The sequence below is a fragment of the Rhinolophus sinicus genome, linkage group LG10 (genome assembly GCF_036562045.2).
Source record: "Rhinolophus sinicus isolate RSC01 linkage group LG10, ASM3656204v1, whole genome shotgun sequence".
NCBI lineage: Eukaryota > Metazoa > Chordata > Mammalia > Chiroptera > Rhinolophidae > Rhinolophus > Rhinolophus sinicus.
In genome coordinates, this window is record NC_133759.1 from 92,182,990 (window position 1) to 92,208,758 (window position 25,769).

At 48.5% G+C, this 25,769-nt stretch overlaps 1 protein-coding gene across 1 annotated transcript in view; it reads left to right on the forward strand.

The window, feature by feature from the left end:
- The window catches only part of GALNT10 (polypeptide N-acetylgalactosaminyltransferase 10), a 177,469-nt gene that overhangs the window by 137,997 nt on the left and 13,703 nt on the right, over positions 1 to 25,769 (forward strand). The window contains exons 5-7 of the mRNA XM_019750401.2: positions 4,131 to 4,316; positions 7,639 to 7,822; positions 13,114 to 13,231. Coding sequence (XP_019605960.2) covers positions 4,131 to 4,316; positions 7,639 to 7,822; positions 13,114 to 13,231 — 488 coding nt within the window. The remainder of the gene's footprint in view (positions 1 to 4,130; positions 4,317 to 7,638; positions 7,823 to 13,113; positions 13,232 to 25,769) is intronic.

Genomic DNA, 25,769 nt, shown 5'->3' on the forward strand with positions numbered 1-25,769 from the left:
GAGTGGATTTTAAAAAAACCTAAGTAAATTGTCTTAGGGTAGGTAGAGGAGGCAAAAATCGTGCCAATAGTATATGATTGTCAGAGCTGGGAAGACATGACTAGAAGGGGAAAACATGTTTCTACAGAGAGCCCAGCTGTGTACCGGCCTGTGTGACCTTCGGCAAGTTTCTTAGCTTCTCTGAGCATCGGTTTTGTCATCTGTCAAAGGCAGAGAAACTGCAGATTACAATTTTATGAACCAAGAGGGATAAAATATGTGAATCTGCCTTGCAAATCATAATCTGCCTTACCAGCGAAAGTGATTCATTTCTATAGAGGGTGAATGAAAAGGTTTAGTAGGTTCTGCACCAAGCAGCCAGAGGACCCTGGCTCGAAACACAGCTCTACTGTTAACTGTGTGCCAGAGTGGGGGCCCTTCCCTTTTCTGGACCTCAGCTTTCTGTCTATAAAATGAAGAGATGAAACTACCCCAGTAGGTTACAGGCCTGGCTGTGTGTCACAATCCCCTGTCGGTCAAGTAAAACCAAAGATGCTGGGTGCTACCCTCGGTCTATTAAGTTGGGCAAAAGTAGTTGCAGTTTTTGCAATTCTTCTTAACCTTTTAAACCGCAGTTACTTTTGCACCAACCTAATACCAAATCACAGTCGCCTGAGGTGATGCCCAGGCAGTCAGCTCACCAGGTGGTTTGGATACACCCCCTGAGTTAGGAGGCCCTTCCTGCTCCAACTCCTGGTGGAGTGAATTCAGAGCAGGATTCGGGCTTGGGTCACGGAAGGTGATCACCCAGGGGCTGCCAAGGGCAGAGAGCCCGGCAGGTGCAGTCATGTGCTACCCGGGCTTCTGCGAGGCCTGGGTCCAGGGCTGTTGAACACCTGCTGGTCCAAACCCTGATTCAGAGACAGCACCGAGGCCCAGAAGAAATAAGTGGTGGGCTCACTGTGCCAGAGATAGGAACACAGCCCCATTCTCCTTATTGCCAGTCAGTGACACTTTCACTACACTCCAGCTTCCCCGGCTGAGAGAATGAATGTCTGTTTTGACCAGTATTTTTTAAATTAAGGTAAAAATCACAGTGGAAAAAAATGCACAGGTATCTTAAGTATACAATTCCATGAGGTTTAATAAATGTTAAACACAAATGTTATAATACACCTGGGAAACCAGAACCCCAGCATAAATGTGTTCCTTTTATTGCTGAGAAGGAATCTCTTGTGTGACTCTGCCACAGTTTATCCATTTACTTGTCGATGGACATTTAGGTTGTTTCTATTTGGAGGTTATTATGAATAAAATTACTATGGAACATTCTCATTCTTTTTGTGGGTGTACAAGGTGTGATCAAAAAACACAGTGAAGGGCGGCCAGATGGCTCAATTGGTTAGAGTGTGAGCTCTGAACGACAGAGTTGCCGGTTCAATTCCCACATGGGCCAGTGAGCTGCACCCTGCACAACTAGATTGAAGACAACGAGCCGCCCCTGAGCTGCCGGAGGGGCGGCCGTATGGCTTAGGTGGTTAGAGCGCGAGCTCTTAACAGCAATGTTGCTGGTTCAATTCCTGCATGGGATGGTGGGCTGCACCCCCTGTAACAAAAGATTGAAAACAGCTACTGGACTTGGAGCTGAGCTGCGCCGTCCACAACTAGATCGAAGGTCAACAACTTGGAGCTGATGGGCCCTGGAGAAGCACACTGTTCCCCAATATTCCCCAATAAAATTTTTAAAAAATACAGTGAATGTTTAAATTTAAAAATATGTGTTACAGTAAAAGACACCCCCCCCAATATACTCCCCCTCGCTTTGAACACACTTATCACATTGTTCTTGCCACTTTCTGAAGCAGTTCTGGAAGTCCTCTTTTGTGAGTATCTTTAGTTGCACTGTCATGGCTGCCTCAATGTCCTGAATCATTTTGACTTTGGGGAAGAACCAGACGTCGCATGGTGCCAGATCCAGTGAATAAAGTGGACGAGGACACACTGTCATTTTTTTTTTTGACAGAAATTGCCATACCAGAAGCAATGTGTGAAATGCTTACTGGCCATTTGTATATCTTCTTTGGAGAAGTACCTGTTTATAGTCTTTACCCATTTTTTAAAATTGAGGTACAATTCACACAAAATTAACCATGCTCAAGTATACAAGTAACACAGTGTTGTGCAACCATTACCTCTATCTGGTTTCAAAATATTTTTATCACCCCAAAAGAAAACCCCATACCCATTAAGTAGTCATTCCCTACCCAATACCCTGGCAACCACTTTCTGTCTCTATGGAGCACCTATTTTGGAATTTCATACAAATGAAATCATACAATATGTGACCTTTTGTGTCTGGCTTCTTTTACTTAGTATAATGTTTCAAAATTCATTCATGGTGTAGCATGTATCAGTTCTTCATCCCTTTTTATGGCTGAGTAATAGTCCATTGTATGAATATATTCCATATTTGTTTATACATTCATGAGATGTTAGAAACGGGTTATTTCCACCATTTGGCTATTGTGAATAGTGTTGCTCTCAATATTCACGTGTAAGTAATCAAAAGATTTTTTAGCTGCTCTGGATCCCCTCATCCCTTGCATTTCCATAAATTTTAGAATCAACTGTCAATTGTCAATTTCTGCAAAGAAGTCAGCTGTGATTTTAATCACGTTGAGTCTGGAGATCAACATGGGAGGTATTACCATCTTAACAATATTAAGTTATCCAATCCAAGAACATGGACTATTTGTCCATTTATTTTAGTCTTTAATTCCTTTCAACAATGTTTAGTAGTTTTCAAAGTATGCAATTTGCACTTCTTTTGTTAAATTGTAAGTGTTTGTTTTTTTACCATTTTAATTGCATTTTCCAATTGTTTTTTTATTTGCTAGTAAATAGAAATACAATTGATTTGAAAATGTTGACCTGTACTCTGAAACTATGTTAAGTTTACCTATTAGTTTCAGTTTTTTGTAGATTCTTAGGATTTTCTATGTAAACGGTCATGTCATCTATAATTAAAGACCTTACTACCTCTCTCTCTCCAATCTTTATGCCTTTTATTTCTTTGTCTTACCAGTTGCACTAGTTAGGAATTCTAGTATAATATTGAAAGGAAGTGATAAGAAAGCATACGGCCTTTCTCCTGATCATAGGAGTAAAACATTCAATATTTCATTATTAAGTATGATGTAAACTAATAGGGTTTTTTTGTAGCCATACTAGAGTTTTCATAAAGGACCCAAACCCTGATTAAAATTAAGAGACAGCAGCATTATAGTAGAAAGAGACCATCTTTAAAATTTGTTCAGAAGAACTTTTCCAGGCATGGAGCAGAAATGCAGCTGACATTAGAATAAGCCAAAAGAGGAATTTATTGTCACTTGTAATAAGAACATCTAGAAATCTATCTGCATCAGGCACAGGGGGAGCTGAAGAATCATTACATTCAGGGTAATGTCTCTCTCCATCTCTTGACTCTCTTTTTACGTATTAGCTTCAGTCTCAGCGGATCCCCCCACCACTTCTTCACTTCATTTTGCCAACAACGTCACCAGCAGCTCCAGACTTATGGCCAACCAGGTGACTAACTAGCAGAAAGAAAGGACCTTGTTTTTTCAATAGTTCTGAAAAAATTCTCAGAATTCATTATTTGGACAAATCAGGTCACGTGGCCATCCCCTGAACCAATCACTACGGCCAAGGGAATGGAATGCCCTGGTTGGTCAGAGCCAAGCCATGTGCTCCTCCCTCTTGGAACCCAGGATTGGGACCAGCCCCACCCAAGTCTGATGGACTGAAGAGAGGGGTCATTTCCCCACAGAAAAATCTTGAGTATTTTTACCAGAAAATAAGGGAAAGAGTCCCAGCCAGGTATAAAGCACAGCTGCCCACAGAGGTTCTCTCTGTATTCCAGGTCTAGCACTATCACTGGACCTGTTTGAACTTCACTTTACCCATTTGCAGCATGCAGGTGGTGATGCCTGCCCTTCTTGGCCCTATCTGAAAGGTCCAGTGAGACGGTACTGGAAAGCTGTGTCTAAACCATAAAGTGCACTGTACATGGAAGGGCGGGTCACAAGAATGATTCCTAAGCAGCTATTCTGACCCATCTGTCCGTCTGTCCTCTTCTGTCTCCCTCACAGAGCACCTGAAGAAGCCCCTTGAAGACTACATGGCCCATTTCCCCAGCGTGAGGATTCTCCGAACCAAGAAACGGGAAGGGCTGATAAGGACCCGGATGCTGGGAGCCTCCGCAGCAACTGGGGATGTCATCACGTTCTTGGACTCACACTGTGAAGCCAATGTCAACTGGCTCCCCCCCTTGCTTGGTAAGGGACCCTCCTAAAGTGAGGGAGGTGGCCTGGGATGAGCCAGCTGCCACTGGACCCAGTGTTTTGCGGGGAGTCACCCACAAAGGGTCCCTTGCCTGCTAGAGATGCACCCAGCACAGTGCCATGTGCCTCGAGGGATTCGGAAGTTCAGGAGTGCTTAGAGACCTTGAAAATCCATTCAGCCTCATCCCTTCATTTTACAGAGAAGGAAGCTGGAAAGGGGAAAAGAGAAGTGACCTGCCCAAAGTCATATGGCACTCAAGTGTCTAGTGACATTATTGCTTCCCGCAGATTACTTCAAGATTTATTGGAAAGCAAGCCAAGGCTGTCTACTGTTAAGAGCCAAGTTGTGGGGGGCCATGATCATATCAACTTAGGACAGTTACCATGCCCTGCACGGCTACGGTGAGCCAGGCACAGTGTAACATTATCTCTAATCCTCACACAACCATGCCAGGTCGAAAGTCTCCCCTTTGTATAGTAGAAGCAACTGAAGTTCAGAGATACGGAGTGACTCACTTGTTCGCCTGGGCCATAAGCATCAAAGTCACCATCTGTCTGGCTCCAGAGTCTATCCTCTTTCATGATTCCTTACTGCTTCCCTAAATTCATTTCCTCTTCAGAGAGTTTCTCACAGCTCTCAGGGAAGGGCTAGAGACAGAGCGCAGCATGATGCAGGCGGCGTCTACCTTAGCCTCGAGGACGGAAGGGAGACGCGAGGACTGGATACTGAGCAGCGAGGTGCCTCTTGGCTGGTTGGTGACACAGGCCTGAACCCTGAGGGGTTCAGCTTTGATGAAGGTGGTGAGCCAGTGCTGACGGGGGGACACTGAAGAGGAAATGTCCCATTGAGACTGTGAATCAGGCAAGGAACAGGGATGGAGGCAGAGTAGGGAAGACTTACTAATCGCAAGGGAAAAGCGAACCCCTCAGAAATGGATGGCTGTGCTCTCCGTAACAGGAAGCTTAGGGAGCAAAGAGGACTGCAGTTTCAGGCAAACCTGAGCGTGCAGCAGAATCACCAGAAAGACTTGTTAAAAGGCAAAGTGCTGGGCCCCACCCCAGAGTTTCTGAGTCAGGAGTTCCAGGGTGGGGCCTGAGAAGCTGCATTTCTCACCAGTTCCTGGTCCAGGGACAACACTTTGAGGAGCACTGGTGAAGCCACCATCCAGGGCTGAGGACGGAGGCAGCAGCACACAGCTAAATGGGATAAGCCAGCAAATGTGTGCTCCGGCACAGATCAGCATGGAACTTGAGTGTTAGATCACGTGCTTCCGAACCCCAGGGTCCAGGATCCCACTGGGTTAGAACAAGGATATAACCCGGGTTTTCTGGTAAACTGTTTATTTAATTAAACCAAGAGGTCTGCATCTGCCTCTTGTTACTGAAAAAGAATAAAAAAGAAAAAAGCCTCACCATAAAGCACCTAATTTATGGTCCTGAAGGAACAACCCATTTGTTGGTTCGGTCAGTGAGAAACAGAGAGAATGGAGGGGGGGGGGGGCAGGAAGTTGAGCTGGGCGTCTCCATAGTCCTTAACTCTGTTTCTGCGGAAATGTCTGAGAGTAATTTTCATAATCTGCAGACATACATGGAAGAGGCATTCCCCCTGTTTTTTTCTCTTTTTCCAATAGAAATGTGAACCAGTGGTGTAGATTTAAAAGTCTGCCCTGCTGATATGATCAGCAGAGAGCAGTCATGGCTTTGTCCCTGAAGCCATTAACACCTCTGAGCACAGCTCACTCTGCCTTCTTTGGAGAGGAGCCATTGCTGAGCCCGAGAAGGATGCAGCCCTCTAAAGGAAAGCCACTGTTGATCATCATTTCCTCCCCCATCATCATCATCATCATCACCACCATCATCATCATCATCATCATCATCGCTCCACTAGTCTACATCCCCATTTGAATTTGATGGTTACGTGGTAGAACAGGGAGACCAGGCATTATTACCCACATATTGCAAATGAGACAACTGAGGGGCAGAGAGAATGAGGGAGGTGCTCAGCCTTCCAATTCCTGCTTCCGAGCCTCTCAGCAATCCTGGTCCCAGAATGCCAGGAGTGCTGATCGCGTGTTAAGCATCTGGGTCCCATCGGCCCTTGTGGCCTTCAAAGATCCCACGAGATAGATGCTGTCTTCCTCCCTTTTGTCAGCAAGGAAACCAAGGCTCAGCGGCATCAGATAACCTTTTCCAAGGTTCTACTGCTAGTAGGTGACAAAACCAGGGTTCAAACCTGGGCATTCTGTCCCCAAGTGAGCATAGCACCTGATGCTGCCTCTCTGATGCCCTCTTGCCCTCAGACCTCCCACAATTAGCCAGCATCCAGCAGAGCACTGTGTCCTCAGCACAAACCCTCCCTGGAAGCCAAATCACCGGAATGGCCATGAGTAATTAGGAAGGGAGGCCTTCTCTAGATCTTTCCCTGGAGAAGTTTCTGATTCAGTGGGCCTGGGGCAGGGCAGCAGGGGCGGCCTGGGGGGTGTTTAAACACACCCTGTGTGCATCTGGCACTGGTGGCCCTGCGTCTGCGTCCGTACTTGGGGACACACTGATGATAGCATTTATGAAACTTTTTTGACCATGTGCCACAGCTAGAAATACATTGGACATCTCCATCCACTGTGCAAACACACACATACTCATACAGTATGATTGAAACACACACACACACACACAGTATGACTGAAACAAGTTTCCTGAAACAGTACTTATCACGTGGAATGTACTTTGATATTTAGTATTCTTTTTTAGTTCATTACACACACACACACACATAAAGTCAATTTCATGACCCACCTATGGATCACGTCTTGCAGTTTAGAAAAAGGCAAAAATGCTGCTTTCTCTCCTGAGAGAAAAATATGTGGTAGCTTGATGACGCTTGGGCTCTAGGTCACTGTAGACCTACCAGGCTCCCCATTCCAAGCCTTGATCTTGATTCCTGGCCCAAAGCCACCAGGCAACCCAGCACAGCCCACTTGCCGCTCGCCTGCCCCAACAGCTTGCTGGCACCCCCAGAGGAGAATGCTGGGGCTGGGAGACATCAGTTGTGCAGCTGGCCCAGGGACGCGTGCGCGCACACATACACACACACACACACACACACACACACACTCCCTAATCGTAGTCACCAGGACTGGGATCAGAGCCCCTTGCCTAAAGCCTGTGCCCTCCCTTCCTCTCCAGGATTATCAAACTCAAGTGTTCAGAGAAATCACCAGGGAACGTGTTAAAAGTGCGAGTAAGCTGCAGAACAGGGTCGTGCAGTTAGCTGCTCCCCGTCCTGCTCCCTAATGGCATCTCTCGGCTTCCTCAGACCGCATCGCTCGCAACCGGAAGACCATCGTGTGCCCGATGATTGACGTGATCGACCACGACGACTTTCGCTACGAGACCCAGGCCGGGGACGCCATGCGCGGTGCTTTTGACTGGGAGATGTACTACAAGAGAATCCCAATCCCTCCCGAGCTGCAGAAAGCTGACCCCAGCGACCCGTTTGAGTAAGTGTGAGCGACTCGGGCTGGTCCCAGGGGTGACCCAGCGACCCCTGCCCAACACACACAACTCGGGGGCACCACCTCCCCCAAAAGTCCGGTACATAGGGGCCAGGGCAGATGTCCCCAACCAGAAGCACAGCCCCTCCCAGCTCGTGGACCTCCCAGCTGGTCACCTGTTCCTTGTCCACTCTGCACCGTTTGCCAGGAGTGCCAGCCGAGGGTGAGGGGAGCTGCTCATGCTCTCGCCCCGAAGCCTGGCCCCAGGGGTCATCGCCACCGTCACCACCCTCCCCACCACCTCCTGAGCACTTGCTCACGCCAGGCACTGTGCCAGGCATCTTACTCCCTCGTCCTCCGTAAGCCCCACAGCAGCTATGAAAGGTATTATCCAGCTTTTCCAGTGCGGACACCACAGCTCCAAGAGGTTACGCAACTTGCCCAGGTCACACAGCAAGTGTGAAGTGGCAAAGGCTGAGTGTCCGTGCAGGTCTGTCTGCCTCAGAAGCCAGTTTTCCCATCGCTCTGTCACACCCTCTCGGAGGTGTTCAGAAAATAACAGCTTGTCCCATGGTGGAAATTTGGGGGTTGTGGACTGGACTCACAGCGTGCTAGGGTGTGAAAGCTGGAGGGAAGCTACAGGGAATGGACTCCAGTCCCTTACAGGTGAGGAGATGGAGGCGTCAGGACCAGGAGGGACAGGGTCCCCCCAGGGTACCCAGTGAGCGAGTGGCTGAGCCAGAAACAGCCCGGTCCGTCTCTGTACTCCAAGCTGGAAAGGATCTTTTCTTGCACAGTGGGCCCGCCATCCCTGCACTGGCTCTCCTGCTGGAGATGTCAAGAAGATCTTTGGGTGCAAAGCCAAAGTCCAGGTTCTACTGCTGGATTAGTTTCCTAATTATGGCTGCAGTCATAAATTAGCACAAACTTACTGGCTTCTTAAAACAACATAAACTTATTCTCTTAAGGTTCCGGAGCTCAGAAGTCTGACACGAGTCTTGGGCTAAAATCAGTGTCAGCAGGGCTGCATTCCCTCCAGATGCTCCAAAGGAGAATCCGTTTCCCTGCTTTTTCCAGCTCCTGGAGGCTGCTCACATTCTTTGGCTCTCAGCCCCTTCCTCCATCTTCAAAGCCAGCTAGCAGCATAGCAGCTCCACGTCCCCCAGATTCCCCCTTTTCCCTGTCTCTCTCTCCCTTTCCGCAGCCCTCCCCCATCTCTCCCTCTCCCTGTCCTCTGCTCGCATCATCACATCTCCTCCCCTGACTCGGACCCTCCTGCCTCCTTCTTTCACTTATAAGGACCCTTGTCATTACATCGGGCTCACCAGAGTAACTCCCCACCTCAAGGTCCTTAACTTAATCACGTTTGTGGAGTCCCTTTGCTGTGTAAGGTAACATATTCACAGGTTCCAGGAATTGAGGACATTGACTTCTGGGGGTTGGGGGCGGCATCAATTTGCCTGCCACCCCTGCCTAACTGCAGTTTGGCCCCCAGTGAACCCCACTTCTCTGTGCCCCACTCTCCCCACCTGAGAAAGTGGGCTGTTGGCAGCTCAGCCATCTTCACGGGCACAGTGCATACCCAGGATTCCTGAAGGGACCCCCCTAATGTTGTGGGCCCCAGCAAAGGCTCTGAGGTAGGAGGAAGTGGCCTTTGAGGAAATGGACGGTGGCCGGGTGATGGAGCAGCCTGAGCTGAGAGTGGAGGGCACGAGCCGGCCCCTGTGCCCCTTCAGCAGGTCAGACATTTGTGTCCCCCTCTTGACCTGTATCCTCAACATGGTCAAACACAACTAATTAGAGCCCTTCCTGGTCCAGTTCAGAGAGGAAAGGACACTTGCCCAAGAAGACATGTAACAGAAGCTGGGCTGCTCCAGAAAAGGAACGTTCAGGGTAACCAGAACCCCCTTTATGGTTTGACCCTTTGCCATGAGCTGACTCATAGGCCCTGAGATTTGAAAGATACGTAAGTGTGGGTCTTGGCCCGTTCATCGTCCTCATTTCCCGATGAGGGTAAGTTGAGGTCATGCATTTGGTCAGTTGCAGAGGCCCAGCCAGTTTCCCCAGGGCCTCAGTCTCCTCATCTGGATGTTAGGGCGTTGGCTGGACCCTGACAGTGGCTCTCAATCCTGGCTGCCCATTGGCATCATGCATGGAGTTTATTTAAAAAAATAAAAAAAAAATTCCTTTACCCAGGACACCCTCAAGACCAATTACACCGGAGTCTGGGGGTAGGATCTGGACATCATTGTTTTTTAAAGCTCCCCAGCAATGCTGATGGGTGGCAAGGTTGGCGGCCACTAGGCTAGATGTTTCCTCAGGGGCTCTCCTTCCTTTGTGTCCTCTGATTCCTTCCAGAAGTCTCTCTTCTGTATTGTACTTGGACAAAACCCAGGGGAGAGGCCACTTGAGAAATCCTGGTCCTTTTCTGCACACCTCCCCACGGTGCCAGTGAGCGGGCAATCTGCAGGCACAGCGTGGGGGAGTGATATTTGAAAGACTCGGGCTTTGGTGGTAGACCCCAGTTTGAATCACAGCGCATCCACTTACCAACTGCATGCCCTTAAGCAGAGTGTGTAGCGTTTCTGAATTTCAAATTCCTCCATCTGAAATGGGGGCTAGTAATAGCGCTTTGTGAGAGCCGGGGATAATGTCAGTAAAGTGAGTGGCACACACTAGACATTCAGAATTGTTGTTACTATTATCGCTGAACACAGTAGGAAACAGACCTGGCTACAGGACAGGCCTCCCTCTGGGGGCAAAGCCTCAAGCTTCCAAAATACCTTAAGGCTAACAGCCTACCTGTTGTGAGGTAGCTCCTAAGAAGGCAGCTCCTCGGCCCCTGCCCAGGCTGGTTTTCATGTGCCGAGCCTTGGGTTTGATTTCTCATGAAGCACCAAGTCCGAAACACTCTGCCCCTCCAAACAGTGTATTTAAGGCTCCAGCCAGAAAACCCAAGCCCCACAGCCTTCGGAAGATGAAGGCGCATTGATGCTAATGACACCTTCTTTTCTTATAATCCTAGGTCCAGAAATATACTAGCAAGGTGAGCTAGGAAGTATACCTACATATACATTAGTTGTATAGACAGGAAACAAGCCCAAAGATGTGAAATCAGCTCCCTCCAGCAAAAACATAATACGAGCCAAATCCGAACTTTTAAATATTCTCATAGCCACATTTAAAAAAAGGTAAAGATAAGCAGGTAAAATTCGTTTTATTAGTATACTATGCTTAACCCCAGTATTTCTAAGATATTCTCATGTTAGCATGTAACCAACACTTTGAAATTATTGATGAGATCTTTCCTATTCTTGATGTCACACTAAATCTCAGAAATCCGCTGTGTATCTTACACTTCCCAGACATCTCAATCCAGACTAGCGACGTTTCCAGTGTTCAGTCGCCACACGTGACTAGTGGCTGCTATAGTGGGCAGCACAGGGCTTGGTCTTTGCTTAGGTCACACCACAGGGGAAGGAGAGCCGAGGCCGCAGTGAGGGTTTCACCATTGCTGATCCCCTGTCCTCTTCACTCGCTACCTACTGCTCGATTGTCCCTCCCTGAGAGGAGGAGTGGAGGCTGTGGCACAAGTTAGAGAGTCAAATCCTGCTTAGCAGCTGTGAAACCTTGAGTGGGCCACCTGGGGGTACTCTGGCTTCTACATGAGTAAAATGGGGTGGTGATCCTGAGGCCAGCTTCGTGAGGTCAGCGTGAGGAGTGAAGTCATTTTATTAATGAATTAGTTCAATGTAGAACCTGGCGTATTCGTGCCCTCAGTAGATACCGTGTTTCCCCGAAAATAAGACCTTGCCCGACCATCAGCTCTAATGTGTCTCTTGGAGCAAAAATGAATATAAGACCCAGCCTTATATTATGTTAGATAAGACCCGGCCTTTTATAGTAAAATAAGACCGGGTCTTATATTCATTTTTGCTCCAAAAGACGCGTTAGAGTTGATAGTCCGGCTAGGTCTTATTTTCGGGGAAACAGGGTAGTCGCGGGGATCCCCTTGTAAAGGAGTCCCTCCTGTGCTGTCAGGGCTCAGCTGCCACAGGAAGCTTGGGATCCATGTTCCCAGGAGCTCGCAGTTCCCAAAGCCGGGAGGGGATGTGGAGGTTGCTCCTAAAATGTGTTTTGATTTGAAGGCTTGGAGTTTTCCAGTGGAGCCAGACAAGGAAACGGCCACTCTGAGAGATTTTCACACAGCAACCACCAGTGGTCCCTTTTAGGTGCCGGCCCTGGGTGAGGGGCCCTGAGGGATTTGAGCAGGTCCCAGCAGGCATCCCCCTTGGGCTTGGCATGCTGCAATGCTGACTTCCTAGTCCCCATGACACCCCATAATGTATCATCTCTGTGTCTTTCCTCTTGTTGTTTTCTCCTTCTGGGTGCCATCCCTACCCCCAGTGCCCACTTATCCAAACCCACCTCGAATGCCAACCCCTCTGAACACCCTTCCTTGACTTTCACCCCAGCCTCCCTTCTCACCCAGCATCCCTCTTCATCCCCAAAATCTGGCGGCAGACACTCTCTCCTTTCACGCTCCTATAGTGCTGTTGGTCCTTAGTACACCCAGCTGTCTCTGGATCCTTCTGTCTTGAGGTGGCTGCCCCACCAGACTGGTATCTCCTGAAGTCCCAAGCCAACTCTGGTTTACCTCCATGTTCTTCCAGCATCTGCTGCCCAGCTGGCACTCAGTGAATAAACTAATGAGAGAATGAATGAGTGGAGTTAATCTTACCCGTTTAACTGAAAGATCAGACTGTGTCTTCTGTAAACTCTCAGCAGACAAATGTCTGTGCTGACTGAGTACAAACCCTCCAAGGAACGAGTCTGAAAACAGGTTCCTTGGCTCCATCGCCTAGAGATTGTTTCATAGTTCTAGGGTAAGGCCCAGGAAGCTAAATGTTTTTTCATCTCTCTAAGACATTTCTACAGGATAGACAGTCTTGGAAAGACCTGATGAGAGCCATTCAACTAGTGGGAGGACTGAAGATACATATATAGGATACAGCTATCAGCACCACAGGGAAAAAGTACTGTGATTTCATTTCACAAGTATTCTTTGGTGTTAACCGTGAAAAGGAACTTTTGAGTCCATTTGGTTAAAATGTAGCTTTTATGAATGGATGTGGAGGCAAGCAAGAAAAAATCCTGCACCCTCACTCAGAAGGGCCTGGGGTTCCCTGCTGGACATGTGGGCTGTGTCATCCCGGGGGAACAGCAGCATCAGACTGCACGGGGAGCACATGGCCATTAGGGCCACGTCTTTACACCACGCTCTTCTTCCCTGACAGGTCTCCCGTGATGGCTGGTGGACTGTTCGCTGTGGATCGGAAGTGGTTCTGGGAGCTGGGCGGGTACGACCCAGGCCTGGAAATCTGGGGAGGGGAGCAGTACGAAATCTCATTCAAGGTGAGCCAGTTCTCCGGAAGCCTGCTTCTCCTTGGCATCCATCTTGGCAAGCTGCCTGCCTAGTGTCTTTCTGAGCCTGGAAAGACTGGAGGCCTCAGAGTTCTGCAGTGTTTTTTGCCTGTGTTCCTAAGGCAAAAACGTCATGTTCTCCCTTTATTTGTGGGGTTCTGTGTTGATCTCAGATGAAGAACAGGTCCCTCTGAGGGGAAGGTTAGCCTGTCCTGGGCCCTTGTGGTCCGCCAGGACTTGCTTGTCACGTCCCAGAACCTCTGGTGAGGTGTATCCACCCACCCGCCCACCTACTCCAACAGGGGATGGCCAGCAGCACTATTACTGGGCCAACCCCTGTGAATACACAACTCTGAGTCAGGCATCAGCTTTTAATGCAAAGGACCATTGTCACACACAGCAATTAAGACTTCAGTGCTGGGGTCAGATTGCCTAAGTCAGATCCTAGCTCTGCCACTTCCTACCAGCTGCATGATCTTGGACAAGGAATCCTTACCTCACTGAGACTCAGTTTCTTCTTCCATAGAATGGATTTAGTAACACTTAAGTCCTCATGGGGTTATTGAGAGGATTAAATGAGACCATGCTTGTTAGGTGCTCCGTAATAAATATCTTAAAAGATTTTTATTACCAATATCATTATGTCATTCTCTATAGCACTGGTTGAGCAGTTCAGAACTGGGGAACATGAATTTTTTGATTAGCAAGAAAACAACCACCCAGAATTCTGTTGAAACATTATTTTCGTTTGAAAAGCGTTCTGTGTCTGTTTGACCTCCAGAGTTCTGAGGTTGTCTCCCGTAAGGGGACCGGACCCCTAAATAAAACTAATATTAATGTCCACGGGTGATATTCAAAACATTTAACAACTCTGATGACATAAGCACCAACCAGTCAGAGCGGATGCCAGCTGTAAACAACTGTGCATCCACTCGGGTGTGTCACAGCTGGATTTCAGCCCTGAGCAGAGCCAGCAGGACCCCGTGCCAAACACAAGTTGGCTTATTTAATCCTCACAAGAACCCTAGGGGGGTGGGATCATCGTTATAGCCATTTCCCAGGGAGAGAGGTGGGATCCAACCAAGGTTCCACACAGTTAGAATGAACAGAACCAGGACCTGAAACCAGGTCTGCCTGACTGCATAGCCCATGCTCTGACTCACCATGTTTTATAGGCCTCAGTAGGGATGTGAGAGAAGAGCACTTGAGAGGAAAACTAGCCTGAGAAAGTGGCTGCCATCTCCCACCTTATCTTCTCTGCGTTTATCTCTTCCTGGTGTTATTCTTAATTTATTGAAATATTCTACAGCCTCTCAGTGAAGTGAATTTAATAACAATCTAAGTCAGAAATTGCAAATAGATTTCCTCTCCCAGCCAACTCTGGTCCTTTGGTAGAGGCTGCCCCAGTTCTGTGTTGATGTGTATTCTGAGGCTGCATCCAAGCTTATCACAAAAAGAGTGGTGATTGATTAGTGATGTCTGCCATTGGTACAGGTTTGGCAAGTGACGGCATACATGCCATTTATTTAGCATCCCTAGCCCATGCAATCTTGTTTTCCAAATGTCACATCTTTTTGGGTACACTGAAATCACGCACAAGGAATCAGAAGAGTTTTTACTTTACAGTTCCTCAATCATCAATTAAACAAACTTGATTTATGAAGTTTCCTGGCAAGTTTGTTCCCAGAAATGGGCACATCTGTGTTCTGAGTTCTCACCAGAATGTAAACTTCAGTAAGGTAGGGATTTTTGTGTGTTTTACTTACTGCTATAACATAAGTACCAGAAGGACTGTCTGACCCAGAGAAGACACTTAATAAATATTTGTTGGTTGAATACTCAGAACAAGTGTGTCTCTGGCCAGAACCAGCCTCCTTGAACAAGAAGTCCACCTTCAGAAGCTCGCTTTGAGGAGAATAGTGAATGGAGAAAGATTTGCACAAAGGAATTCCTAAACCCAAAACGATTTCATTCTGTGTATTTCAAAGACCCATCTAATGATGCTCATCAGGCAATTACGGCACTACAAATAGCATTTTTCTCCACACAGTTTATTTACAAAAGACTTGGTAATGAAGCCATCTTAGAAATCTCTCATCTGGGAGGGAGAAGGAGGATGGCTCCTGTTTCCATCTGATCCAATTATATCCTTTACTCTCGAGGGGAAAGGAGGCAGTGTAATGAGGAGGCTCTGAGTCTGGAAGGGAGACTTTTCTCCCTTAGCTTTCTCTCTCCTGGCTTTGAGAGCGTGAGTTCCCGGAACCCCTAGCAGCCCATCTGCCAGTGCATTGTCTCCCAGGCTTTTCTGGACAGCCTGCCACAGTGCTGAGGGGACAGGTTAGCCCGTTCATCTGCTTGTGATGCCTCCCTGAAATGCCAGGTGTTCTGTTCAGGCAGAGCGGGGCATTTATGAAGGGCCACATTCCCTCTGATTTATCTCTGCTAAGATCCCTTTTCTTCTTGGTGACAGAGAAAAGAGACTGGTCTGAAAGGCCGTGTATTTTCAGAAATTAAGATAAATTGAGATGTGCTGCCAGGACCAATGGACTAATAATTTGGCTTCAGTTCCAGACTAGACCATCTATCCTAGATGAGAAAACCCCAGAAAAGGTGTCCTAAAGACTCTGAAATTTCTGGAATAGTTATTGACTCTTTTTGCCTCTGTCTCATGCTCTCTCTTTTAGCCAGCATAGATTTTGTTCCGAAAGGCAGTCACTACCAGAGTTCTCCTGCTTGACGATTAGAGTCTCCCCAGTTGTGTGGTTAAACTCCATACCTGGCCTGCACCTACCTCCAGGAGCTGACAGCTTCTCGTCTCTGCCCTCCCCCTTGTCCTCTTACCCCATTGCATTAGTCTAGACTCTTGGTTACAGGTGACCAAAATCCTAGTCAGCCGGATTTAAGCAAAAAATCAGAATTGATTGGCCCACACAACTGAAATTCCATGGTAGGCCCTTCAGGGGCCTAATGGATCCAGTGACTAACCCATTTCATGGATCCAGTGACTAACCCATTTCATCCATTCTCCACCTTTCTCAGTCTCTGCTTTCATGTGGGCTGGCCTTCTGCTCAGGCAGGCTTTCTCTCTGCAGAAATACCCAGTAATCCATTGGAAAGAGAGTTTCTCTCCCCCATCATTCCTGTAGAAGTCCCCAAGTTGAGTCTCATTGGCTGGTCCCTTGCCCACCGCTGAACAACATTCTCATTGGTCAGCTGCAGTCACATGCCCATCCTAGAACCAGGAACATGGGCATGGGCTAGTTCCCCAAAGGAAAGTCTAGGCACTGTATCCAGAACGGGGGAATGGATATGGGGCAGGACAAACCACAGGTGTCCACTTTGCCCGGCCATACACATCTGCTCACAAGGCCCCAGGCTCCCATGCTGGCCATCTTTGGATGCCTCTCCTTAGTCTGGCCAAACCACACTCATTCTTCTGGGCTCAGCTCATCTAAATGGCCTCCTCTCAGCCTTACCTCTGCTCCCTGTGCTGATTAGGGGCCACTCCAGCGTCACTGCCAGGATGGTTTCAAATACCTCGTATTGACGTGACCCAAGGGTTGGCCTGTCTCTCCCACTGGACGCTGAGCTCCCTGGAGGTAGGGAGTGGGTCTTGTTCCATCTCTATACCCCTGTGTCTGGCCCATAATAGGTATTTTAAATAACTTAGTAACATTAATTCCTGTCTGATAAAACTTCCTTCACCATGTTCTTCCCAGACTTCCATCACCATCTTTGGGTACTGGTGGTATGTTGGGAAAGGCACTTGGTGAGAAGGCAGGGCACTGGTTTCTCCTCTCTGCTCTCCATCCATCTGGGGACCCTGGACCAATCGCTTGAGCTCTTAGGCCCTCACATCCTAGATGGTGTTGATGTATTTTTCCTTCATACCCCATGAGATAGGATCAAATAAAATGCTATGGCGAAAACCCTTTGATTTGCACAGAGCCAAGAGTAGTTTAGAGGTGGCATGGGCAGGGAGCAGAAAGGGGACTGCACAGTGTCCCCAGGAGGCCAGGTTAGGATATCTTCAACTCTGAGATCCAAGAGAGAGGAAGTATCTACAGGTCGTGGCGGAGCTGGCATAAGAAATATATGTGCTCTGGGCAATGTAAGGGGATATGATATCTCTTTTGTTAATAGAAATTTGGCAAAATCTGTTACATTTCACAGCAAGCACATTCTTTGACCCAAAATTCCACACCCAGGAGTTTATCCAAGAGACAGCCGCATAAATGATCAAAGATTTAGGTAGAAGCTATTTATTGAAGCGTTATTTACAGTAGGGGAAGATTGAAAATGACCCAAATGTATGTCCTTAGGGGATCAATAAGTTAGAACACACCCCAACAATGGAGTATTATTCGGACAGTTACTTACAATGGTTTGACTTTTGAGATGGTGCAAAAGCAATTAGCATTCAGTGGAAACCGTACTTCAGATTCTGAATGTTGATCTTTTCCCGGGCCAGTGATATGCCACACAATACTCTCCTGTAACGCTGGGCAGTGGCAGCGTGCCACAGCTCCCAGGCAGCCATGCAATCACCAGGGTAAACAGCAGATACTCTACAGTGTGTTCTTTGTGGGAGGTAATTTTGCCCACCTACTGGCTAATGTCAGTGTTCTGAGCATGTTTAAGGTTGTCTAGGCTACGATGTGTGGCTGTCCCTTTCTACTAATGGCTTTCTGTAACATTGAATGTGTTCATCATAAGTACCTACCACTTGTATAATCAAAAAAAAAAAATTAAGATTATTTTTTAACTAAGAAGAAGGAAAAATGGTTTTTCATCTCTCCAGACCCACTCCCTCCCATGTATATCCCAACAGTTTGGGCCATTTGCAGGTTTAGGGCTAAGATTCCCAACAGGGCAGGCCTATGGCGAGGGGCATCTAGGGAGAGACTGAGTCCCCTGAGTGCACCTCTGTCGGGCTGGCTCCAGGAGGCAGAGGTGTGGACACTGCCCTTGGAGAGATGGAGGTGGCCTGAGGGTGCCATGCCGCAGGCTCGTGAGAACAAGGTACCGATGGGAAGCCACGTAAGGGACGAGGGAGAGCTGTGTTTCATCCAAGAGGGAGGCGCAGCACAGCTGAGTAGAGGCAGGAGGCCCCAGGGCGAGTGGGGTTGCGTTGTTTGACACGGATCTCGTTACCAAAGGCCAGCCCAGTCCCAGACTGCCTTGGGAAGATTTTTAAAAAGAAAACTCTCAGATTTTCCTTTTGTAAAACTCACAGTGTCTTCAGGAGGACTCAGTGAAATTGGGTGTGTGAAAGAAGGTAGGACACCCCAGAATCTGATCCAGGGTGACGTTGTGATATGATGCCCTGAGTGGTTCGGTGACAGGACCAGGGTCCCTCAGCTACAAGGGGGCAGAGCCAGGACTAAATCCCAGAAGTCCCTCCTCTAAGTGCAGTGCTCATCTCCTTCCACCTGGTGGGAGGGCTGAGAAAAGGTGGCCCCGGCTCGAGAGGCCACTGTTACAGGTAGAGCTGAGAGGCCAGGACCAGCCCTGAGCGGGGGTTAGGTAGCCACGCAGGAGGGAGAAATGATTTCTAAAGGCCAGCCCAAGGGACAGAGGACAATCCAGGGCCATCATCCAAGCACCTGCACAGCACCTTCCCTTTCCCTTTCACTGCCCCTCCCAGCTCCCTCAGACTCAGACCAGATGCATTGTGGCTGCCAGGAACCTGATGTACTTCCGTTGCTGGGTCATCTGAGGATGCTGGGAACACGCTCAGCTGCATGCAGCATTTTGCTCCCGGCCACATGTGCCCAGACTTCCCAAGAGCCGTCTGCCCCAGAACAGGGAAGGCATTCTGCTCATGACTCTCAACGAGCCATTTGAAATTCTGTGAGCATCTCTGTCAGTGGGAGCCTGCTTCTCCCACCATTCCTCCAGAAAGGGGGCTCAAAGGCCAGGGGTTGCCACACCTACATGACTCCCTAACTAGCACACACCTGTCTCTTCGTGCCTCAGTCTTTCATCAGCAGAAACTGGCGATAATAACTTTCTCGAAGGCTTATTGTTAGAACCAAGTGGGATGAAACATGTCTTTGGCCTGGACCCAGGCAAAGAGGAGGTGCTTAGTAAGTGGTAGGTGTCCTGATCAGAACCCTCATGTTAGACAGAACAGCACAGGATTACGTGCTTCAGAATCAGGCCACCTGGGTCCTGGTGCAGGCTCAATTAGCTAGTCGTTGTGTGACCTTGGGAGAGTGACTCAAACTCTCTGGACTTAATTTCTTCATTTGTACAATGGGGATAGACTAATTCCTTACTACATGTGAGTGTGAGCATGGTATTAGTCAACTGGGACAACCTTGGCTCGGTGCCTGCCCCATAATAGGTGAGTGATAAATGGTAGCTATTAATGTTGGTGGTGTTGTGGTTGATGTGATCGGACTGCAGTTGCAGGAAGACAGGCGTGGAAAGAGCTTGAGGCCCACAGGGCAGAGGCCAAAGACCTTGGCACCAGGCCCAGCTCGGGAATGGACTCTCAGTGAGACCTCGGACCGCTCACCTGTCCTTTCTGCTGAACCGTTATCTCCTCATCTACAGGGGGACTAATAACCCCAAACTCACAGGGACGTCTAGAGACACAGTGTGACCTGGCAGGCACCTTTATCCTGAGAAGGGTTGTCACTATTTCAGTACGCAGTGATTCTCAAAGGGTGGCCCCCCAGACAAGCCATGTCAGCAGCACGTGGGAACTGCTTAGGAATGCAGAGTCTCAGGCCTCACTGCAGACCTGTGCTAAGTCAGACACTCTGGGGGTGGGATCCAGTGGTCTGTGTTTTAACAAGCTCTCTAGGTTATTCTGATGCTCACCCAACATTGGAAATCATGGCTGTAATGAAGAGGTGGAGTCCTGTGTAGGGAGGATTCTCGGGCTCAAGTGTGGAAGGACAGAGTAAATGGGTCGGTTGGCCAGCAGGTTGGCTCTGCTCACCTCACCCAGCTTTGAAGGCTCTGTATCGTGGGCTCTTTACGTGCACTCTTGGCAGCCAGTTTCTATTCCATTTCTTCCAACAGGATTTTAGAGCAAAGCTGACCAATGACTAGGCTATGTGTGAATGAATGAATGAATGAATGAATGAATGACCAGGCAGCATTGTTCATGGAAAGAAGAGCACATGTGCCCAATGGAACTGAAAAGTGAGTGCATTGCAGCTCGCTCTCAGCAGCAGCCACACATGGAGGGCATGGGCTGTGGAGAGGGTCAGGGTGACCGAAACAGGTGACAGAGGACCTTGATTGCGAACCAAGGGTGAGCGCTTCGTTATGCAGGCAGTACAAGTATTGATAGCAATGTTTGTGGAACCATGACAGGATCAGGGCCAAGCTTTAGAAAAATTAAACCAGGAAGGTGCAGTCTCCCTGGAGGCCTCAGATCTGCCTAGTTCTGGGGACGCAACCCCGATTCCACTCAGGGCTCTGCCATTTGTGAGCCAAGGAGCCCTGGGGAAGGCACTTGGCCTCGCTGGGCCTTGGTTTCCTCGCTTGTAACGGTATGATAGTATCTCCCTCCCGGGGTGGTTGTGAGAGAGCTCCATTTCCAAATATGAGTCAAAACCTAATGTATCCTACAACTTTACTAAACTCATTTCTTAAAGAAAAAAAAACCCTAATGTAAGGCAACCGCCCCCATTCTTTGGCCAAGTTGACTAAACAGCTAAGGATATTGTTGAAATAGTCTAATACTAATTTATTAATTTAGACACACATGTGCTTAAAACTATATTATATAAAACAATATATTAATTTAGAACTAAATTCAAATGGCTTTTAAAAATAGTAAAATTGTTTTTTCCTAGATTTTTACCAACTGCATCCAGTAACCATTATGAACATCCAAAACTGGCATGAATAAAGTCCTTTCATGCTGGTAAGACCTCCCGAGACAGTATCTTGTTGTCCAAAACAAGCCAATGTATTAAAAATGATAGAAACTTCTAGACGACATGGATATATCGCCATTCCCTTTCTGAGGGGAACTGTGTGGCACGCATATGTGCAGGGTCCACCACCAGTAGTGACAGCTGCTGTGTGTCCAGGTAACACCAGGTAGCACAGTCCTCTGTGCTTCGGAATAACCTCATTTCAGCTTCATCAGAACCCTAGGAAATAGGTACAATAATTCATCCCATTTTGCAGATGAGGAAACTGAGGCTTTCAGACTCACAAAATTTGCCTAGGCGCTTGGATTAGACCTAGTTCCATCTAATTCCAGAACCGAGCTCATAACTGCTACCCTATGTTCATCCTAAGCACACAGATGATGTGTCATAATCAGTGGCAATTACTGTCAGATTATTTCCCCAAAGTGCAATTGAATAGGGTTTGAACTCCAGGCGGTCCTCGGCTGAGATACAAACAGCAGAAGATGTGGCTGGCTGCCGTCTTCTCCTCGGGCAGCCGTGGGCATGTAGGATGACCGTCCCATTCCTGGTTGGTTTCCAGGCAGCCATTTTCTTGACACAGAGAGGTTTCACCCCAGCCCCTGCCCACCCATGTTTTCCTCCTCGGGACCGGCCCTTCTTCCACTCTCTCTCTGGGTCCCATTGTGTTTTCCTGATGTACATCACCGCTCGTCTCTTTCCTCCTCAGTTTAGGAGATAAGAGCAAGTAATTGTCTTTTATAGACACTGTAATGAAGCCTGTCATCACACAAAAGAAGGTTGCTAATAAAATAAATCAAAGCAGCAATGAAAATGAATGGGAGCAAGCTTTTACAATTAGATTTGTTCTTGTCTGGTGGCATGGTGCTTCCCGTGAGAAGACTGTTTTGCGGCGGGGAGGGCACCAAGAAGCGAGCTGACAGGGTACATGAAAACTCCTTATGGTGGAACAAGGCTCCCAGAGCAGGCAGGATGGGGTGGGCGCTGGGACGAGGGAGGCAAGAAAGCTGGAAGCAGAGAGGGGCTGCAAAAATGTCATCTCAGTGGCCTGTGTCTGTCCCCATCCAAATATCATGGGGTCCTGGCCAAACATGACTCTGGCTCCTGCCAGCACTGTGGCTCCCCCTTCTCTGCCTCCAGCTGGACTCTTCTGCTGGTGTGTTCCTTGGAAGAAAGGAGAACACCCTTGGGCTGGCCCCCAGCAGTGCCCCATGGCTTCGCCCTGCCCCACTTGCTTTTGTCATTCTCCTGGTAAGTTACAGGCACTGCCACTGAGTCAGTTAGAAAAACTACCTCCTCTCTCTGAGCCTCAGTTTCTGCATTTGGGAAATTGGGCCGTAGGATAAAAAACGTGATGGTATTGGGCCGAAGGGCAAACACTGTATAATTTCAAGGTGGTGGCGTTTCTCATCATTTTGCAAGTAGAAATGATGAACATCAATCAGGGTTGCTATGAGCAGGCATCAAGCTACACGCGTTTCACAGGTTGTCTCCTGCCACCTCAGCAGCTTGCAAGTAGCAGTGACTATCATCCCCAGGTCACAGATGAGGAGAGGGCGGCTCCCCAGGTGAATGCCTTGCATGAGGTCACACAGCTGCACGAGGTGGCGTTGGGACTGGAGAGCGGTGTGTGCTTATCACCCCTGTGCCACGGTTGTTGTGAGTCTTGAGTGGCTGCTGCCTCAGCTGTGAAGGAGGTGTGGGAGGGCCCTAAAGGTACACAGGTAGGGGACCTGGGATCCAGGACCAGCTCTGACCAGCTCGCCAGCCCAGGGCAAGTCATGTCACCATTCTGTGCCTTCAGCTTTTATCACAGCCCTTGAAGGAGAGCCCCCTCCAGACTTGGGATCCTGCCCGATAACCAGTGACCACCATGGAAGGTGCTGACTGCTGTGTAAGATGCATTCAGGGAGGCAGGGGGAGTTGTGAAGAGGGGATGTGCCAGCAGTGGGCCTTTCTCAGGCTGCTCAGGTGCTGCCAAAGGACTCAGGAGCTGGCAAGAGCCTTAGCGGAGCAGGTGTCTGTCTCTCTGAAGGCAGTTCACATTCTGAGTCAGCCGTCAGTGAATCATGTGCAGGGCAGGGAAGCCGTAGAGTAAACCCATCATCCAACGCCAGGACTCTCCTGGGCTCCAGACATCCCAGGAACGTGAGAGCATTTGGGACGCTTCGAAGCTCTCAGCAGATCAAGGTCACCCTGGTCCCTTAGGAAACTTCAGGCTGATGGCCATCGTGGTGAGGACCAAAGACACCTGGGGTCACAGCAAAGAGAAGGATTTGGAAATTGATCATCTGTCTGCATTAAGGAATTAGCTAATGCGAGTTTAATATGGACTCAAAAAAGCTGGGCGCCAACCTAGCCCACTGCCCGAGAGACATTCAAAAATAGAGCGGGGTAAGGTGTCCCCAACCTGCTCAGCACCGCTCCACCTCCCAGAAAGCAGGAACAGCCCAATGGCGTCCTGGGCAATGCCCGCCAGACAAAAGCATCACTTCCACATCAATCACTTTGTATAAAAGAAGAGTTATTGTTATGGGATCCTGGCGCCTGATCAATATCTCCTGCTTTGAAAATAAACTTCTTGGCTTGGCCTTGACATTAATCTACCATCAGGAGCCCATTATCTTGAGACCAATGTTCTGTTCTATTGACTTGCTCGATTTTTTTTTTCCTCCCCCAAGATCAGAATATAATTGCATTTCTCCAGGCAGCACTTCCACTAATTGCAGCCCCATACATGCCTATCCCCTTGCGGGAAGCTCGTGACAGAGTACAATGGGGTGGGATGGAAAGAGTGGCTGGCAGGAGATCCTGGAGGATTGAGGACCCCCAGGTGCATGAAGTGGCCCTTCTAGAGCCCCCGAATTAATCAAGACATTAAACAAATCCCCAATATCTCACTGAGGAGTTCAAGCTGAAAAAGGCTCTTTTGCACAGAATTGGCATTGTAGATGTTTCCACTCCTACTCCTCATTCCACAAATGAGGACATATGGTACCAAGATTAATAATAATTTCCTGAATCCAGCTCTGTCCCGCCATCCCCATAGCCCCCACAAGCCATGACCCAAACCATGAACCACAAGCCAGAGCCATGACTGCCTCATGTCTGCAAGAGTCTCCCAGGCCTTGCCTCTCCCAGGCCTGCACCCAACTGGCCATTCTGTACTCCACAGGCAGAGTCATCTTTGTAAAATAGAAATTAGATTGTATTGTCTTCCTCACTAAAGACTTTCGGTGAAGATTTGCCCTGTGAGACCCTTACGATTGTCCCTGATCACCTCTCTGACCTCCCCTCCCATCACTTCTTCTTCTGCTCCAGGCCTCTGGCTTGCTTTGTTCAGTGATTCTGCCAAGACTGGCCCTACCCCAGGGCCTTTGCACTAGCTCTTCTCACCACCTGTTCTCTCACCCCTCGGATCTTTATGTTACTTTTACCTTCTCATCAAGTCTCACCTCAAATACTCCCTTACTGAGGCTTTCCCTGACAGATGGGTGACATTGCAGCCAACACATCTATACAGAGTCTATCCAGTGACCTCACTTTGGCTTTCTTATAGCACTCATCACCATCTGAAACTGGCTCCCCGTATTGGTGTACCTACTGCCACAGGAAAAAAGATTACCCCAAAATATAGCATCTTCAAACAGTAATAAACAGTTATCATCTCCAAGTTTGTGTGGGTCAGGATTTGGGAGGGACTTAGCAGGATAGTTATGCCTGAGTCTGTCATGAGGTTGAAGTCAGAGTATCTGCCAGGCCTGCAGTCATCCGAAGGCTTGACTGGGGCTGGAGGATCTGCTTCTGAGATGGCTTGTTCACATGGCTGGCAAGTTAGCACTATTAGCAGCCAGCCTCAGCTCCTCACCACCTGGACCTCTCCACAGGGCTGCTTGAGTGTCCTCACAACATGGCAGCTGGCTGCCCCAAAGCAAGTGATCCCAGGGAGTAAGGTGGAAGCCTTATCATTTCTGCAGTATCCTATTGGGTACACAGGTTAGTCCTCATGGGACTCATATGGGAGGGAACTGTATAAGGGTGCAAATACCAGGAGGCGAGGATCATTGGGGGGCCATCTCGGAGGCTAGTCACCACACTCCCCCCTCCATGAGAGCTGGGGCTTTGGTTTATTCACCACTATATCTGCCCAGCACAATGTTTGGCATGTAGCAGATACTCCCCAAATATTAGTCAAATATAGGAATCAATCATTGTGGCATGTGACACTGCTGTGACTGTGTGCTGAGTCTTGTGCGAAGCACTGTCCGTCCCCAGGGCTGCCTCATTTAATCCTTTACAGATGAGGAAACTGAGCCTCAGAGATGTAAAGTCCCTTGATCAAAGTCACAAAGCTGGTAAGTGGATGAGGCAGGATTTGAACCCAGGACTGCTGAGGAGAGTCTTTTTAGGCTGGGCCCCTCAGTGGGTGTGAGTCAGCATTGTTTGTATTTAATAAGGATTCCCAAATTGCTGTCCGCCCAGTGCAAAGTCAAACTCAGGAGCTCTTTGTGATGCCAGATAAGGAGGGAGACACAAGGAGCAACATAGCGTCCCTCACTGCAGTGATGCCCAGCTGCCTGGTTTAGCCAGCCAGACCGCAGGAAAGTCAGCGCAGGGGGCCTGCCACC